At 39.5% G+C, this 13,464-nt stretch overlaps 1 protein-coding gene across 4 annotated transcripts in view; it reads right to left on the bottom strand.

Moving 5' to 3' along the window:
* COL12A1 (collagen type XII alpha 1 chain) overlaps positions 1 to 13,464 on the bottom strand; it is a 130,505-nt gene that overhangs the window by 34,968 nt on the left and 82,073 nt on the right. For all 4 annotated transcript variants that reach the window (XM_047763788.1, XM_047763777.1, XM_047763792.1 and 1 more), the window contains 8 exons: positions 11,736 to 11,855; positions 10,536 to 10,682; positions 8,160 to 8,276; positions 7,864 to 8,010; positions 7,021 to 7,095; positions 5,257 to 5,396; positions 2,623 to 2,746; positions 2,314 to 2,457 (listed from right to left, as the gene is read on the bottom strand). In XM_047763788.1, coding sequence (XP_047619744.1) covers positions 2,314 to 2,457; positions 2,623 to 2,746; positions 5,257 to 5,396; positions 7,021 to 7,095; positions 7,864 to 8,010; positions 8,160 to 8,276; positions 10,536 to 10,682; positions 11,736 to 11,855 — 1,014 coding nt within the window. The remainder of the gene's footprint in view (positions 1 to 2,313; positions 2,458 to 2,622; positions 2,747 to 5,256; positions 5,397 to 7,020; positions 7,096 to 7,863; positions 8,011 to 8,159; positions 8,277 to 10,535; positions 10,683 to 11,735; positions 11,856 to 13,464) is intronic.

Here is a 13,464-nt window from a genome sequence, read left to right as displayed (position 1 = left end):
GAAGTAGTTTACAGTTAGTACCACAATAAATCATGCATAGCAGAGAGTTCTCTCAACTACATCCCCCTTGGACCCCGCCTGGGGAAGAGTGTTAATGGAAGTACAATAAAGACCTAGTTTCACACACCTACAGCCAACTAATCTATGACAAAGGAGGCAAAAATATACAAAGGAGAAAAGACAGCCTATTCAATAAGTGGTGCTGGGAAAACTGGATGGCCACATGGAAAAGAATGAAATTAGAACACTCCCTAACACCATACACAAAAATAAACTCCAAATGGATTAAAGACTTAGATATAAAACCAGACACTATAAAACTCTTAGAGGAAAACATAGGCCAAACACTCTGACATAAACAACAGCAACATCTTCTCAAATCCAATAAAAACAAAAATAAACAAATGGGACCTGATCAAACTTAAAAGTTTCTGCACATCAAAGGAAACCCTAAACAACACGAAAAGACAACCCACAGAATGGGAGAAAATCTTTGCAAGTGAATCAACTGACAAGGAATTCATCTCCAAAATTTATAAACACCTTCTGCAGCTCCATACCAAAAAAACAAAACAACCCCATCCAAAAATGGGCAGAAGATCTAAACAGACAGTTCTCCAAAGAAGACATAGGGATGGCCAAAAAATAGAGGAAGAGACGTTCAACATCACTCATTATTAGAGAAATGCAAATCAAAACCACTATGAGGTACCACCTTACTCCAGCCAGAATGGCCATCATCAAAAAGTCTACAAACAATAAGTGCTAGAGAGGGTGTGGAGAAAAAGGAACCCTAGTACACTGTTGGTGGGATTGTAAATTGGTGCAACCACTGTGGAAAACAGTATGGAAATGCCTCAGAAAACTAAATATAGAACTACCATTTCATCCAACAATCCCACTCCTGGCATCTATCCAGAGAAAACTATGACTCGCAAAGACACATGTACTCCGATGTTCACTGCAGCACTATTTGCAATAGCCAAGACATGGAAACAACCTAAATGTCCATCAACAGAGGAGTGGATCAAGAAGATGTGGTACATGTACACAATGGAATATTACTCAGCCATTAAAAGGAATGAAATACCAGCATTTTTAGCAACATGGATGGACCTAGAAATTATCATGCTAAGTGAAGTCAGCCATACAATGAGACGCCAACATCCAATGCTTTCACTGACATGTGGAATCTGAAAAAAGGACAGACTGAACTTCTTTGCAGAACAGATTCTGACTCATAGACATTGAAAAACTTATGGTCTCCGGAGGAGACAGTTTGGGGGATGGGGGGATGTGCTTGGGCTGTGGGATGGAAATCCTGTGAAATTGGATTGTGAGGATCATTATACAACTACAGATGTGATAAATTCACTTGAGTAATAAAATTATATATATATATATATATATCCCCAGATTTATTAGATGTGGAAAGACTCTGATACAATCCACCTTAATCTGACACCTCTCCATAGGATTTTGAGAAAATTAAAAGTAGTAATTAAAAATTAAACAAACTAGATTTTTGTATCATAAAAAAAAGATCTGGTTTCTTCACAGCACTAACACACACACACACACACACACATACACACACACACACAATGGCAGGTAAAAGTGGCCATAGCTGAATAAGCACTGTGGATTGCATCTACATAATTTTTCCTGATTGTGATATTGTACTGTAGTTTAGGGTCTTTCTGAATCATTTCTTACAAACGCATGTAGAAACTACAATGATACAAAAAGTTTAAAAAAAAAAAGACCTGGTTTAATCTCCAAAAATCCTAAATGACTAATCAAGGCAGTGCAACAACAAGGCTCCCAAGACATCTGGCTGCCAAAATCTACACCAGCAACATCTCCCTGAGGCCTTGCCAATCTTCTGCAGTCAACCTTCCAGCAGTCTGCTTTGGGTCGGTCTCTGCCAAGACGTGCTAAACGTGATGTCTCTCCTTGCACAGGGTTAAACCAGCATCAAGATCCATTTCTGCTACAGCAGGAGGCCTGCTCGAGGATCACTCCAGTATAGCTGTCTGGAGCCTTCCAGCCACTATGGGGAAACAGTCTGCTCTTGGAGACACCCCTGAAGCATGTCTTGGACAAAAAATACACCATGTCATTTTTGAGGAATTATCAAACTATTCCATAATTAAATGTAAGCTAACATTAGAAGGATAGGGAATACAGAGTGAGAGAGAAACAATAAAGTAAATTCAGCATTTTTTGGTTTTGGCGATCTTTCCTGGACACTTGAAACTGGGGAAATAAGAAGTTGCAATCATTAGGCCTCAAAGGTGTGCCATTCCTCACCTGACTGCTGGATGACCAAAGCCGCCTTCTTGACCTCATCCTGGGACCGACCATCCGTAACCACCACCAGCACCTTGGGGACATTCTTCCTCATCCCACTCTCCCAGGTCAAGACCTTCTCCTTAATAAACGTGAGAGCCTTGCCTGTAGAAGGCAGCATAGAACATTTCAGGGTCATCTTAGTGCAAACTCTCCAGAAGCCAGGACCCACACCCAACTGGTAAGACTTTGAATGTGCAAGTTGCACTCAGCCTATCATTCCAAAGGCTTTGGAGAGTCTAGGTCAATGTACACGCTGATCAGCTGTACCTGTTCTTGTGTTTCCTCCTCGGTACTGAATATTCTGGAGGGCCCCAAGGGCCAGAGCCTTGTCATTGTAGGTGTTCAGCTTAAACTCAGACTTGACCTCGTCACTGTACTGCACAAATGAGACCTAAAAGGAAATGTGGTTTGGCAGTGAGGGTAAGTCTCTTCTTAGATTTCAACTTTCAAGTGATTTCCTCTAGCTGTAGAATGAGGACAGAAGTGTCAACCTGGCGGAATACTGTAAACTCTTTATAGCCAATATAGTAACAGGACTCCTGTTGTCTCATTAAATCTCTGATCTTCCATGAAAATGTCCATTAATTGATGTTAATCATGCAGGTAAACTGTATATCTTCTCTAGGATGTAAGAAGGGATGGGAAAACCAGCAGAGCAGTGAGGCTCCAGGATTAGAAATGAGAACATACCATCTTGAGCTCAAAGGTTGGCTAAGCAATTGGTTCTCAGCCAACTGAGCCTTCCCACTAACTATACGTAATCTTCATGGTAATATAAAAATGTCACATGTGTGATAATAATCAGCACTCATCACAAATTTAGTAGCAGTGTCATTTAGTGAAAAGAATACAGGCTTTGTAGTTAGGATTCAATGGGCTCAAATCCTAGCTCTGCCAATTAATAGCTTTGACATTGAGTAAGTTCCCAACATCTAAGGGCCTTTATCTTTCTTATCAGTGAAATGGAAATAATTATATACTTACTTTATACATTTGTTTTAAGGAGTAAGAATTATGTATATCCAAGTAGCTGGCACACAGAAGTTAATAAAATATGGTAGCTTTTTAAATTAGTTTTTATCAGAAATCTTAATTTCTAAAAGGATTTTTAAAATGGCTTAGTTGCTGATATATTACATTAAGAATATAGCTAGCCTGACATTTTATTCTTCTTGGGTTAGAATAACATCCACAGGATTATTTGGGAATTTGAATTTAATACATTCCATAAAGTACTCTTCCATAAAAGAAGACATGATTTGTTTATGAAACTATTTGTGGTTTATGTCAAAATCTCTTATTTCCATAACATCTCTAAGATGTCACGATGAAGAGGTCCAAACTACCAAAATAAAGAAGAAAATTCACCAAAAGGAATAGGGAGGGAAAGAAGATAATTAAAAAAAAAAAAGCAGTAATTCAATATAGTCTCTTGCCTTTATCATCAACATTTAGGCAAACAAGAATCACACATATCATGAAATATAAAGTGATACATGCTACAACAGCAACATAGATAAAAGTCTTCAGGAGTATGGGATGCCTAAAATGATCAAGGAAGCCACTCCCAAAAGCTGGAATTTGAAGTGGGTCTTTAAGGTTACAGAATCCAAGAAGTAGTGAATAACAGAGCCGCTGGCCCCAAGTGTTAAGAGTCTATGAGTATGTTAAGAGTGGAGAATTCTGAGCTTTAAAGGTAGCTCAGAGCTAAATGAGAAAGTAATCTTTGAGGTGTGTCATGAAAGGAAAAATTTTTCTAAGTTCCCACTCTAGGAAAACAAACTTGGAGAGATTCCAAAGCAAGATAACTGTGGTTATCCTTGTAGGAAAACAGATGAAATTTCCTTTGAGTCAACAAGGGCCACTCTTCTGGTCAGCCAATGTCATGACAGAAGGGGCAGCAGAGTTCCACACACACCCACTCCAGTCCCCATTCTCCACTGAATCTTCTGACTTACAGAGTATGACAATCACAATGCATATAACTTCCTGACCATGAAGGGATCTTTCACGAAAATATATCATTGTCAGAAGTTTCAAGCAGGAAGAGTCAGGATCTCCTAAATTCTCCAAGAGGAAAAACTTAGAGGTATGTTTATTTTTCTATTTATTTATCATTTACACCTTAAGTCTGTCCCCAAAATACATGTGTAAAGAAAACAGATGGACATTTAGATTATTTCCATGTCTTGGCTATTGTGAATAGTGCTGCAATGAACATATGGGTGCATGTGTCTTTTTCAAGGAAAATTTTGTCTAGATATATGCCCAAGGGTGGATGACTGGGTCACTTCACTGTACAGTAGAAAATTGACAGAACACTGTAAACCAGCTATAATAGAAAAAAATAAAAATCATTAAAAAATTTAAAAAAGGAAAGAAAATAGAAAATAACAAATTAAAAGAGTTTATAGTGAAGGCTTTCTTCTTTAAAAGTTTGAAGTTTCCACATATGAGTGATCTCATAGGATATTTGTCTTTGTCTGACTTACTTCGAAAATGATACAAAAGGACCGACAAAACAGAAAGAGACTCTGTTTCAAAAAAGATTTTGAAACCAATATCATGGTTACCAAGAGGGAAATGTGGGGTGGGAGGGATAAATTAGGGGCTTGGGATTGACATATTCACATTACTATATATAAAGCAGATAAGTAACAAAGACCTACTGTGTAACACAGGTGTTCTACTCAATACTGTATAATAAGCTAGATGGGAAAAATCTGAAAAAGAATGGATGTATGTGTCTTATGTGTGTATACGTGTGTGTGTGTGTGTGTGTATCTGATTTGCTTTGCTCTATACCTGAAACTAACATAACATAGTAAGCCAATTATATTCCCATAAAATTAAAAAAAAAAAAAAAGTTTGAAGGAAATAGCAAGATGAAACGACACTCACCTGAATTCCAGCAGGACTGATTTCATCAAAGGCCCCCACAGTATTGAAGATGAATTTTACCACTTTGTTAAAATTATCATCCCCGATACTCCAGGAGGCATCAGTCAAGAACACAATATCTGCCTTGGCCCCCTTGCATACTGGGGAGAAAGCACAGAAGCACCCTCGATTTTCATAAATTCTTTAATTCAAGTGAAGTCATGTCACTGAGAAACCCCTGGCTACTACTCCAAGTGGAGTCCAGCAGCTCCAGCATTCCCTGGGAGCTTCACAGAAATGCAGAGTCCCGCCCCCCGCAACTTCCTTAGTGCAAATCAGCAGGAAAAGATGCCAGATGTCTCACACATATAATAATGTTTGAAAAACGTCCTCTAACTGGCCCTCAATTTCTGCTCTGGAATCATTCAATCTGTTTAGATCCACGTGCAAACAAAGCTCTCTCCTCATGGGATTCTTCAAGTAGCTTCAAACAGTAAATGAGGAGGGAATCAAAGGAAAAACAATGCACAGAAACTAAAAACAGTCATCAATGAGTCTGGAGATTCTGTCTATAATTACCAAAGATTTGGTGCAAATAAGCTGACTTTTTAAATTAGGCCACTAGAATCTGATGGAGGGAGGGGAGGGATAAAATAAACATTTTTAATTTAAATCTTCACACTAAATTCTGAAAACAAAAATTTAACACCATTATAGCCATAAAAACTGAACACACAAACTGTACAACACCAAGAATGAGCCCTAATGTAAATAAGGACTCTGGGTGATTAGGAGGCACTAATATAGGTTCACAGAGTATAACCAATGTCCCAATCTGGTGGAGGTGCTGAGAGGCGGTTGGCGGGTGGGTGGGGAGGTGGCTTGCATGGGACTTCTAGGTACTTGCAGCTCAATTTTGCTGTGAAGCGAAAACTGCTCTAAAAAATAAAGCCTACTAAGAAAAAAAAAAAGTAAATGTCTTTAAGCCAAAATGATTTACTGAATTCCTTTTAATAGTCTAGTTTAAAGAAACTCAGTGCCATTTTATCCTATAACAATACACTTTTAACTTTTACTTTTACTAGTTTCATAAGTCTGATAAGGTCGTAGCATTCTAGAGCCTTCGAAGATAAAAGAAAAATACTTTAAAAATCTGAAATGCTTTCAGTGAAATGCTGCAAACAGAATGTGGGCAAAGAAGAAGCCAATAGTTAATGAGCTGAAACTTAATTTGATGCAGCACTAAGCACCGCCCCAGATTACTGAGAAACTAGTCTTAATAGTTCAGTGTATGCCTTTTTACCAGTTCACTGCAAATGACAATTATGTCTCAGACTTTGGTGAATGGAAGCTTTTTAGCTTTGTGGAACCCAGGGCCAGGAATTCAGCTCAGAAGCCAGGAATTCCAAAGCCAAGGGCTCCAGGGGTTATGGTGCAAATTTAGCCCAAAAGGTTCCCGGTGCCTACTGATGCCAACAGCCCACAGAAAGAAAGACCCACCACGTGACTGACTTATGTAAGGTATTAAGAGACCTTCAGCTACAAAACTGAGAAAACAGTTTGAAGAGCTGGAACGGTATATGACTGGTTTTATTCACACTACAATGTGCCTGGAGGGGCAGAAGAGCAAATTACTGCTAATCTTTTCCTTTAATCTAAAAAATCTTTGGCAGGAATTATAAATCAGAACTGCTCTCTATCAACTGTAAATTATGTATAGGCTGCATAAACAAGAAGGCTTTCAATTCCCATGGGCTGTGTGTACTGCCTGATCAGGGCACTCACCTTCACGGGCAGGTGGAATCGTTGGAGGTGGAGGAGGTGTGGGTGGCTCTGTAGGGGCTTCTGTTGGTTTTACAGCTAGAATTAAAAATAATAATTAGAGGCATTCCCATTGTGGCTCAGTGGCAGTGCATCCAACTAGTATCCATGAGGATGAAGGTTCAATCCATGGCCTTGCTCAGTGGGTCATAGATCCAGCATTCTGGTGAGCTGTGGTGTAGGTCCCAGAGGTGGCTCGGATCTGGTGTTGCTGTGGCTGTGGCCTGCAGCTGTAGCTCCAATTGACCCCTCGTCTGGGAACTTCCATATGCCACAAGTGCAACCCTAAAAAGCAAAATAATAATAATAATTAGAAAAACACAACATGTGCACATTTCATATCCCAGAAAGTAAACTATAAGAGCCATTTATTTCCTCAATAACAAATTAAGTCTCACTGGCACTGACATGCTGGGAATTCTATGTTGTCCAAATGTGGTACCACTGGTAGTCATTCAACACTGACTACAGCTGTGGGAAGTGAAGCCCAGATTCACAGGGAGAAGGTAAGATTGTCAGATCCAATCAAATGTGCCAAGGTCACTAATTCACCTTCTCACCCACCAGCTAGAGCCAGCTCTCCCTCCTTCAGTCTCTCCTTAAAATTCTGCCAACTCTTTTGGGGCAGCACAGATTTGCTGCAGATAAAGGTGCTGAACCAGCCACAGACATGCCTCAAGACCATGCCACCACGTCATCACTGCTGCTTGGAAGAAGAAGTGTCCACACAGGACTCATTCAGGTCTTCCCCAGTCACAGCAATTCTAAAGCATTACAGAAACCCTTCCAGGTGATGCAAAAACTTACTAGTGTGCTCTTTGACAGAGACTCCGGGTCCTTCAAGATTTGGTGTCTGCACAAAGACAGTGACACCATAATCATTGTCTGGTGACAGGCCAGTGAAGCAGTGGCTGGTTTCTGATCCTCGCACTGTAATTTCTTGCCCTCTCGTTCCTGATTAGGGTGGCAAAAGAAAATGTCATCATTGCCATTAATTGTATTTAAAGACATATAAATATATCATTTTATAAACATAACAAGGTCTTTACTGAAATTTAAAATGTTGCCACTCTGTGCTCCAGTTCATTTTTCTGGACACGTACCATCTGAAGGGCTTAGTTTCAGCCTGTAGGAAGTGGCTGCCCGATGAGCTGACCACCTGACACAGAAAGTGTCCCACCCAACCTGGTAAGTTTTCAGATCTGTCACATTCAAATACACTACAAAAGAAAGAAAGAAAGAGATTCACCTCATAAATAATGCAAAAAAGCATACTTTTAATCATAATGCAATTTTAAAATCTCCACCTTGGTTGAAAAAAATAATGTCTAAAGTTTCCCATTATAAAAAACATACATGAAACATACATGGAAACACAGTACAGCCAAAACAGACCTCCCTTTCTATCATGGATTTTCGAGGGAAGGAAATTCCACATTCAGGCAGACCTAGGAGATCCTGCAGGCTCCATTCCAATAAAGCAAATATTGGTGCAATAAATCGAGCCCCACAACTATTTTGGTTTCCCAGTGCATATAAAAGTTATGTTTACACTATACTATAGTCTATTAAGGGCGAAATAGCACTATATCTAAAAAATCATGTTCATACTTTCATTTTAAAAAAAAAAATTTATTGGACTTCCCATTGTGGCTCATCAGGTTAAGAACCCACCTAGTATCCATGAGGATGTGAGTTCAATCCCTGGCCTCACTCAGTGGGTTAAAGATCCAGCGTTGCCATGAGCTGTGGTGTAGGTCACAGACATGGCTCAAATCCCGTGTTGCTGTGGCTGTGGTGTGGCTCAAATCCCGTGTTGCTGTGGCTGTGGCGTAGGCCAGCAGCTGCAGCTCTGATTCAACCCCTAGCCTGGGAACTTCCATATGCCACCAGGTACAGCCCTAAAAAGACCACACACACACACACACACACACACACAAAAGACCAAAAAAAAAAAAAAAATTTATCGCTAAAAAAATGTTAACCATCATCTGAGACTTCAGCAAATTGCCATCTTTTTGCAATAGTAACATCAAGATCACTGATCTCAGATCACCATAACAAAATAATAACGAAAAAATCTGGAATATTACAAGAACTATCAAACATGACACAGAGCACAGAGATATGAAGTGCGCAGATCCTGTTGGAAAAAATGGCACCAGCAGATTTGCTCCATGCCATGATGTCACAAACCATCAATTTATAAAAAATGCAGCATTTGAGAAGTGCAATAAAGCCAAGTGCAATAAAATGAGGTCTGCCTGTAGGCCATCCTGACACTGTGAATGCCAAACACATCTCAGGAAAAATAATTAGAAATGTTTCTAAAAGGCTATCTGCTAAGTCCTTAAGCAATTATTAAAGCACTTGGTGATAAAATCTCTCTGTTAGCTGAATCAGTCATCAGAGCATGGCTGTGAAAACTTTCAATTAGACCAATGCGTTTAGGTAATATATGTTTAACATCAAACATCAAGAAAAACCGCATAGCATCCCAACTCTAACCTTACAGATTATTCATCAATGAAATCATAATTTCTATAATTTTTATCTTTTAAAGCTCAATGTATTTTATATGAAATAAGCATATCTCATATATATATATATAGTGTACTTGATTATATTACCTAAGTATTTGTTTAGTTTGACACAAAAGAGTTACCTACTCAAAGCTGAGGAAACATGCATATGTTACAGAAGAAAATTAAAACTGACCTCATGAATGCAAATAGAGATTCTCATAGTAACTTAAGTAAGTCAGACAGAGAAAGACAAATACCATATGACAACACTTATATGTGGAATCTAAAATATGGCACAAATGAACATACCTACAAAACAGAAACAGACTAATGGACATAGAGAACAGACTTATGGTTGCCAAGGGGATGGGGAGAGGGGGTGGGAATTTGGGGTTAGTAGATGCAAACTATTACATTTAGAATGGATGAACAATGAGGTCCAACTGTACAGCACAGGGAACTATATCCAATCTCTTGGGACAGAACATGATGGAAGATAGTATAAAAAGGAACTGTATACATATGAATGACTGGGTCACTTTGCTATACAGCAAAAAATTGGCACAACATTGTAAATCAACTATACTTTAATAAAAAGTAAATAAAATAGGAGTTCCCATCATGGCTCAGTAGTTAATGAACCCGACTAGTATCCATGAGGATGCAGGTTTGACCCCTGGCCTTGCTCAGTGGGTTACTATGGCTACGGCACAGGCTGGCTGCTATAGCTCCAATTCAGCCCCTAGCCTGGGAACCTCCATATGCTGCAGGTGCGGTCCTAAAAAAACAAAAGACAAAAATATATAAATAAATAAAATTTTTAAAAAATAAAAATGCACCTTTAAGAAGATCCACCCAAAAAAAATACAAATTAAAAAATTAACAATTGAAACAGACTGACCTCAGAATTTGTACTACACTCTTTCTTAAACCAGGCAAAGCGAGGGGACTCACATGTAGTGCCCTGGTCCGCCAGAGGGGCGCTGAGTCCAGAATCATACTGAGCATACACATTGACATCATAGGTGGTGCTGGGGTTGAGATTGTGCAACGTGTATGATGTCACTTCTCCAACAAAGACTTCCATGGGCTCGTTGGAACCTTTAAAAACAATCACAGAAACACAAAGAAATATGCCATCCCTAGTCTGCAATTTTGCTTAAAATCAAATACCTTATCACAAATAGTGGTACAAACAGCAGCCCTTCAGCACTTTCTCCCTATAATGTGTGCTCTATGATGTGGTGCCTATAAGGCTGTGGGCAGAGACTGAATCCTCTTCCTGGCTATTTTCAAAGCATGACACACTGCCTAGAATGTAGCAGGCATGTAATAAACATTGCTTTAATGAATAAATCATCACACGGTCCACTACCCTAGATGCTCAAGCCTCTTCTCTAAGCTTCACTTTGCCAGCATAGTGCGCTATACATTCTAGGTGGCCACTTGACATTTTTCTGTTGTAGTGAAGATTTAAGGACATCTATCTTGCACCCCATTCCATGCAGTGCAATTGCTGAAAGTCCTCCCCTTTTAAGTTCTTGCTCCATTTCTTTCACAGGCTCACATATCTGTCCTCTTGCCTTCTCTCCTTTATATTTTTCTAGTTAGCACCCTTCCTGGGTACATAGAAGCTACCCCAACAAATTTAGTCCAAGAGTCTTTTTCTTCCATTTTGCTAAACATGTAGACAGAACATGGAAAGAAAGATCGCAAATAATTTAATAGAGGTGATATCCAAATTAATAGAGATGAATGTGTCAGTGGGAAGTTGCAAGCAAGCATGTCATAAACTAAAATACACATGCCCTAAATGGAATAATACCTTGATATGATGGGAAAAATACAGAAGTTTATATTGATTAAATATGCATTATTTCACAATCCTAAGAACATATCAGTCATTTGAACACAAACAGCTTCAACTTGTGAGATTTTATGAACCAGGTCAAACATTTTAGTCATGAAAATTAATAGGAGTTGCATCTATACCAATGATAATACTATTTCCAGAAACATTATCTCTGGTCAGAGAGGACCAGATGTAGTAACTGAATTATTAGGAGAATCTAATTGTGGGGGTACCATAAAGAACACATTCATGCACAAATAACCCTCCAAAGCATTCCTACAATGATGAAGATGCTTCCTTACCCACTGGCTTGTACACAATTTTATATCCAAGGACTGGAGAGGGTGAAGGATCCCAGGACACCCTGAATCTCGTATACCACTCGTCAGAGATGTGTATGTTCTGAGGAGGAAGTAATCCCACTGAAAACAAACATTGGCACACATTACTGACCTTTTATTGACAAACCAGGAGAGTGTGGAACTTTATGAGCACTGACAGCGAAGCCCCATGAGAGCAAGTTAATAAAATCCCATAATGTCCTGCTCCAGGAAACAATGAAGAGGCATTGAAATGTTCCAAAGAGGGAATTCCCCTCATGGCTCACCAGAAACGAACCCATCTAGGATCCAAGAGGACGTGGGTTTGATCTCTGGCCTCGCTCAGTGGGTTAAGGATCCGGAGTTGCAATAAGCTGTGGTGTAGGTTACAGATGCGGCTCAGATCCCTCATTGCTGTGGCTGTGGTGAAGGCCAGCAGCTGCTCCATACAACCCCTAGCCTGGGAACTTCCATATGCCACCAGTGCAGCCCTGAAAAAAAAAAAAAAGAATGGTCCCAAAGAAAGCTTAGTAGCTTTCCAAATTCAAATGGTAAATCAAATGGACACAGGAAGTGGTGATTTCCAAAGCTGGTATGTTATACAATGCAGAATTATAGAAAATAAAAGAAACCTATACTATTTCTTGCTTTTTTTTTTTTTTTTTTTTTAGTGGCTGCATCCACAGCACACAGAAGTTCCTAGGCCAGGAACTGAATCTGAGGCATAGCTGCAACCTAGGATGACAATGCCAAATCCTTTAACTCACTGCCCTAGGCTGGGATAGAACCTACACCTCCCCGTGACCTGAGCCACTGCAGTTGGATTCTTAACCCACTGTGCCATAGCAGGAATTCCACCATTTTTTGCATGATTACAGATTGTTAGATCCAACACGTTACCATGTAAGTAAGATATGCTTTACTCCAGACCACACAGCTCTAGCAGCTAAAGTGAGGTGCTCCTCCAGAGCTATTTTATCCTCTACAATACAACCTAGAGTAAATCCTCAGGCCTCCAGGGCAATGCTGTGAGAAAGCCGGTTAGTCAGCCAGAGTGTAATTCACAGCATCACACAAATAAGGACCTCAACATCAAAAACTTTTTCACCAGAGACATCAGAAGTGGCTTTGGCCTTTTCTGAAAAATTCAAGACCTAGCAGAGATGTTTTATATATATTTTGATTAAGCTCAAAATTCTGAAATACACCATTTCCTCCAGAAAAGTACCAAAATAGATTCTGTAACCTAAAAGTCAAAATGGGAAGCTGTTAAATTAAAATCATTTTGAGTCACTAGAGTCTCTGTTGGCTCCATTCTGCAGACAATAGGTGTTCATAAATGTGCAAATTCCTGGCCTAAAATACTCTGGTCCCACTTTTCTCTCAGGAGCTTTCAAATGTTGCCTCTCCCAAATCCTGTAAAGTCATCAAAACTGTTTAGGTATAGAAGGAGTTTGGGCAACTAAGTGTAGCAAGGAACATCACTAAGTGAAGTGGAAGAGTATTATCAGAGTTCCCATCATGGCTCAGCAGAAAAGAATATGACTAGCATCCATGAGGATTCAGGTTCAAACCCTGGTCTCAGTAGGTTAAAGATCTGGCGTTGCTGCAAGCTGTGGTGTACACCAGTGGCTACAGCTCCAATTTGATCCCTAGCCTACGAACCTCCATATGCCGCAGGTGCAGACCTAAAAAGACCAAAAAAAAAAAA

This window comes from Phacochoerus africanus, chromosome 2 (assembly GCF_016906955.1).
Source record: "Phacochoerus africanus isolate WHEZ1 chromosome 2, ROS_Pafr_v1, whole genome shotgun sequence".
In the NCBI taxonomy this organism is placed as follows: Eukaryota; Metazoa; Chordata; class Mammalia; order Artiodactyla; family Suidae; genus Phacochoerus; species Phacochoerus africanus.
This window is presented reverse-complemented; position numbering and strand designations above follow the sequence as displayed.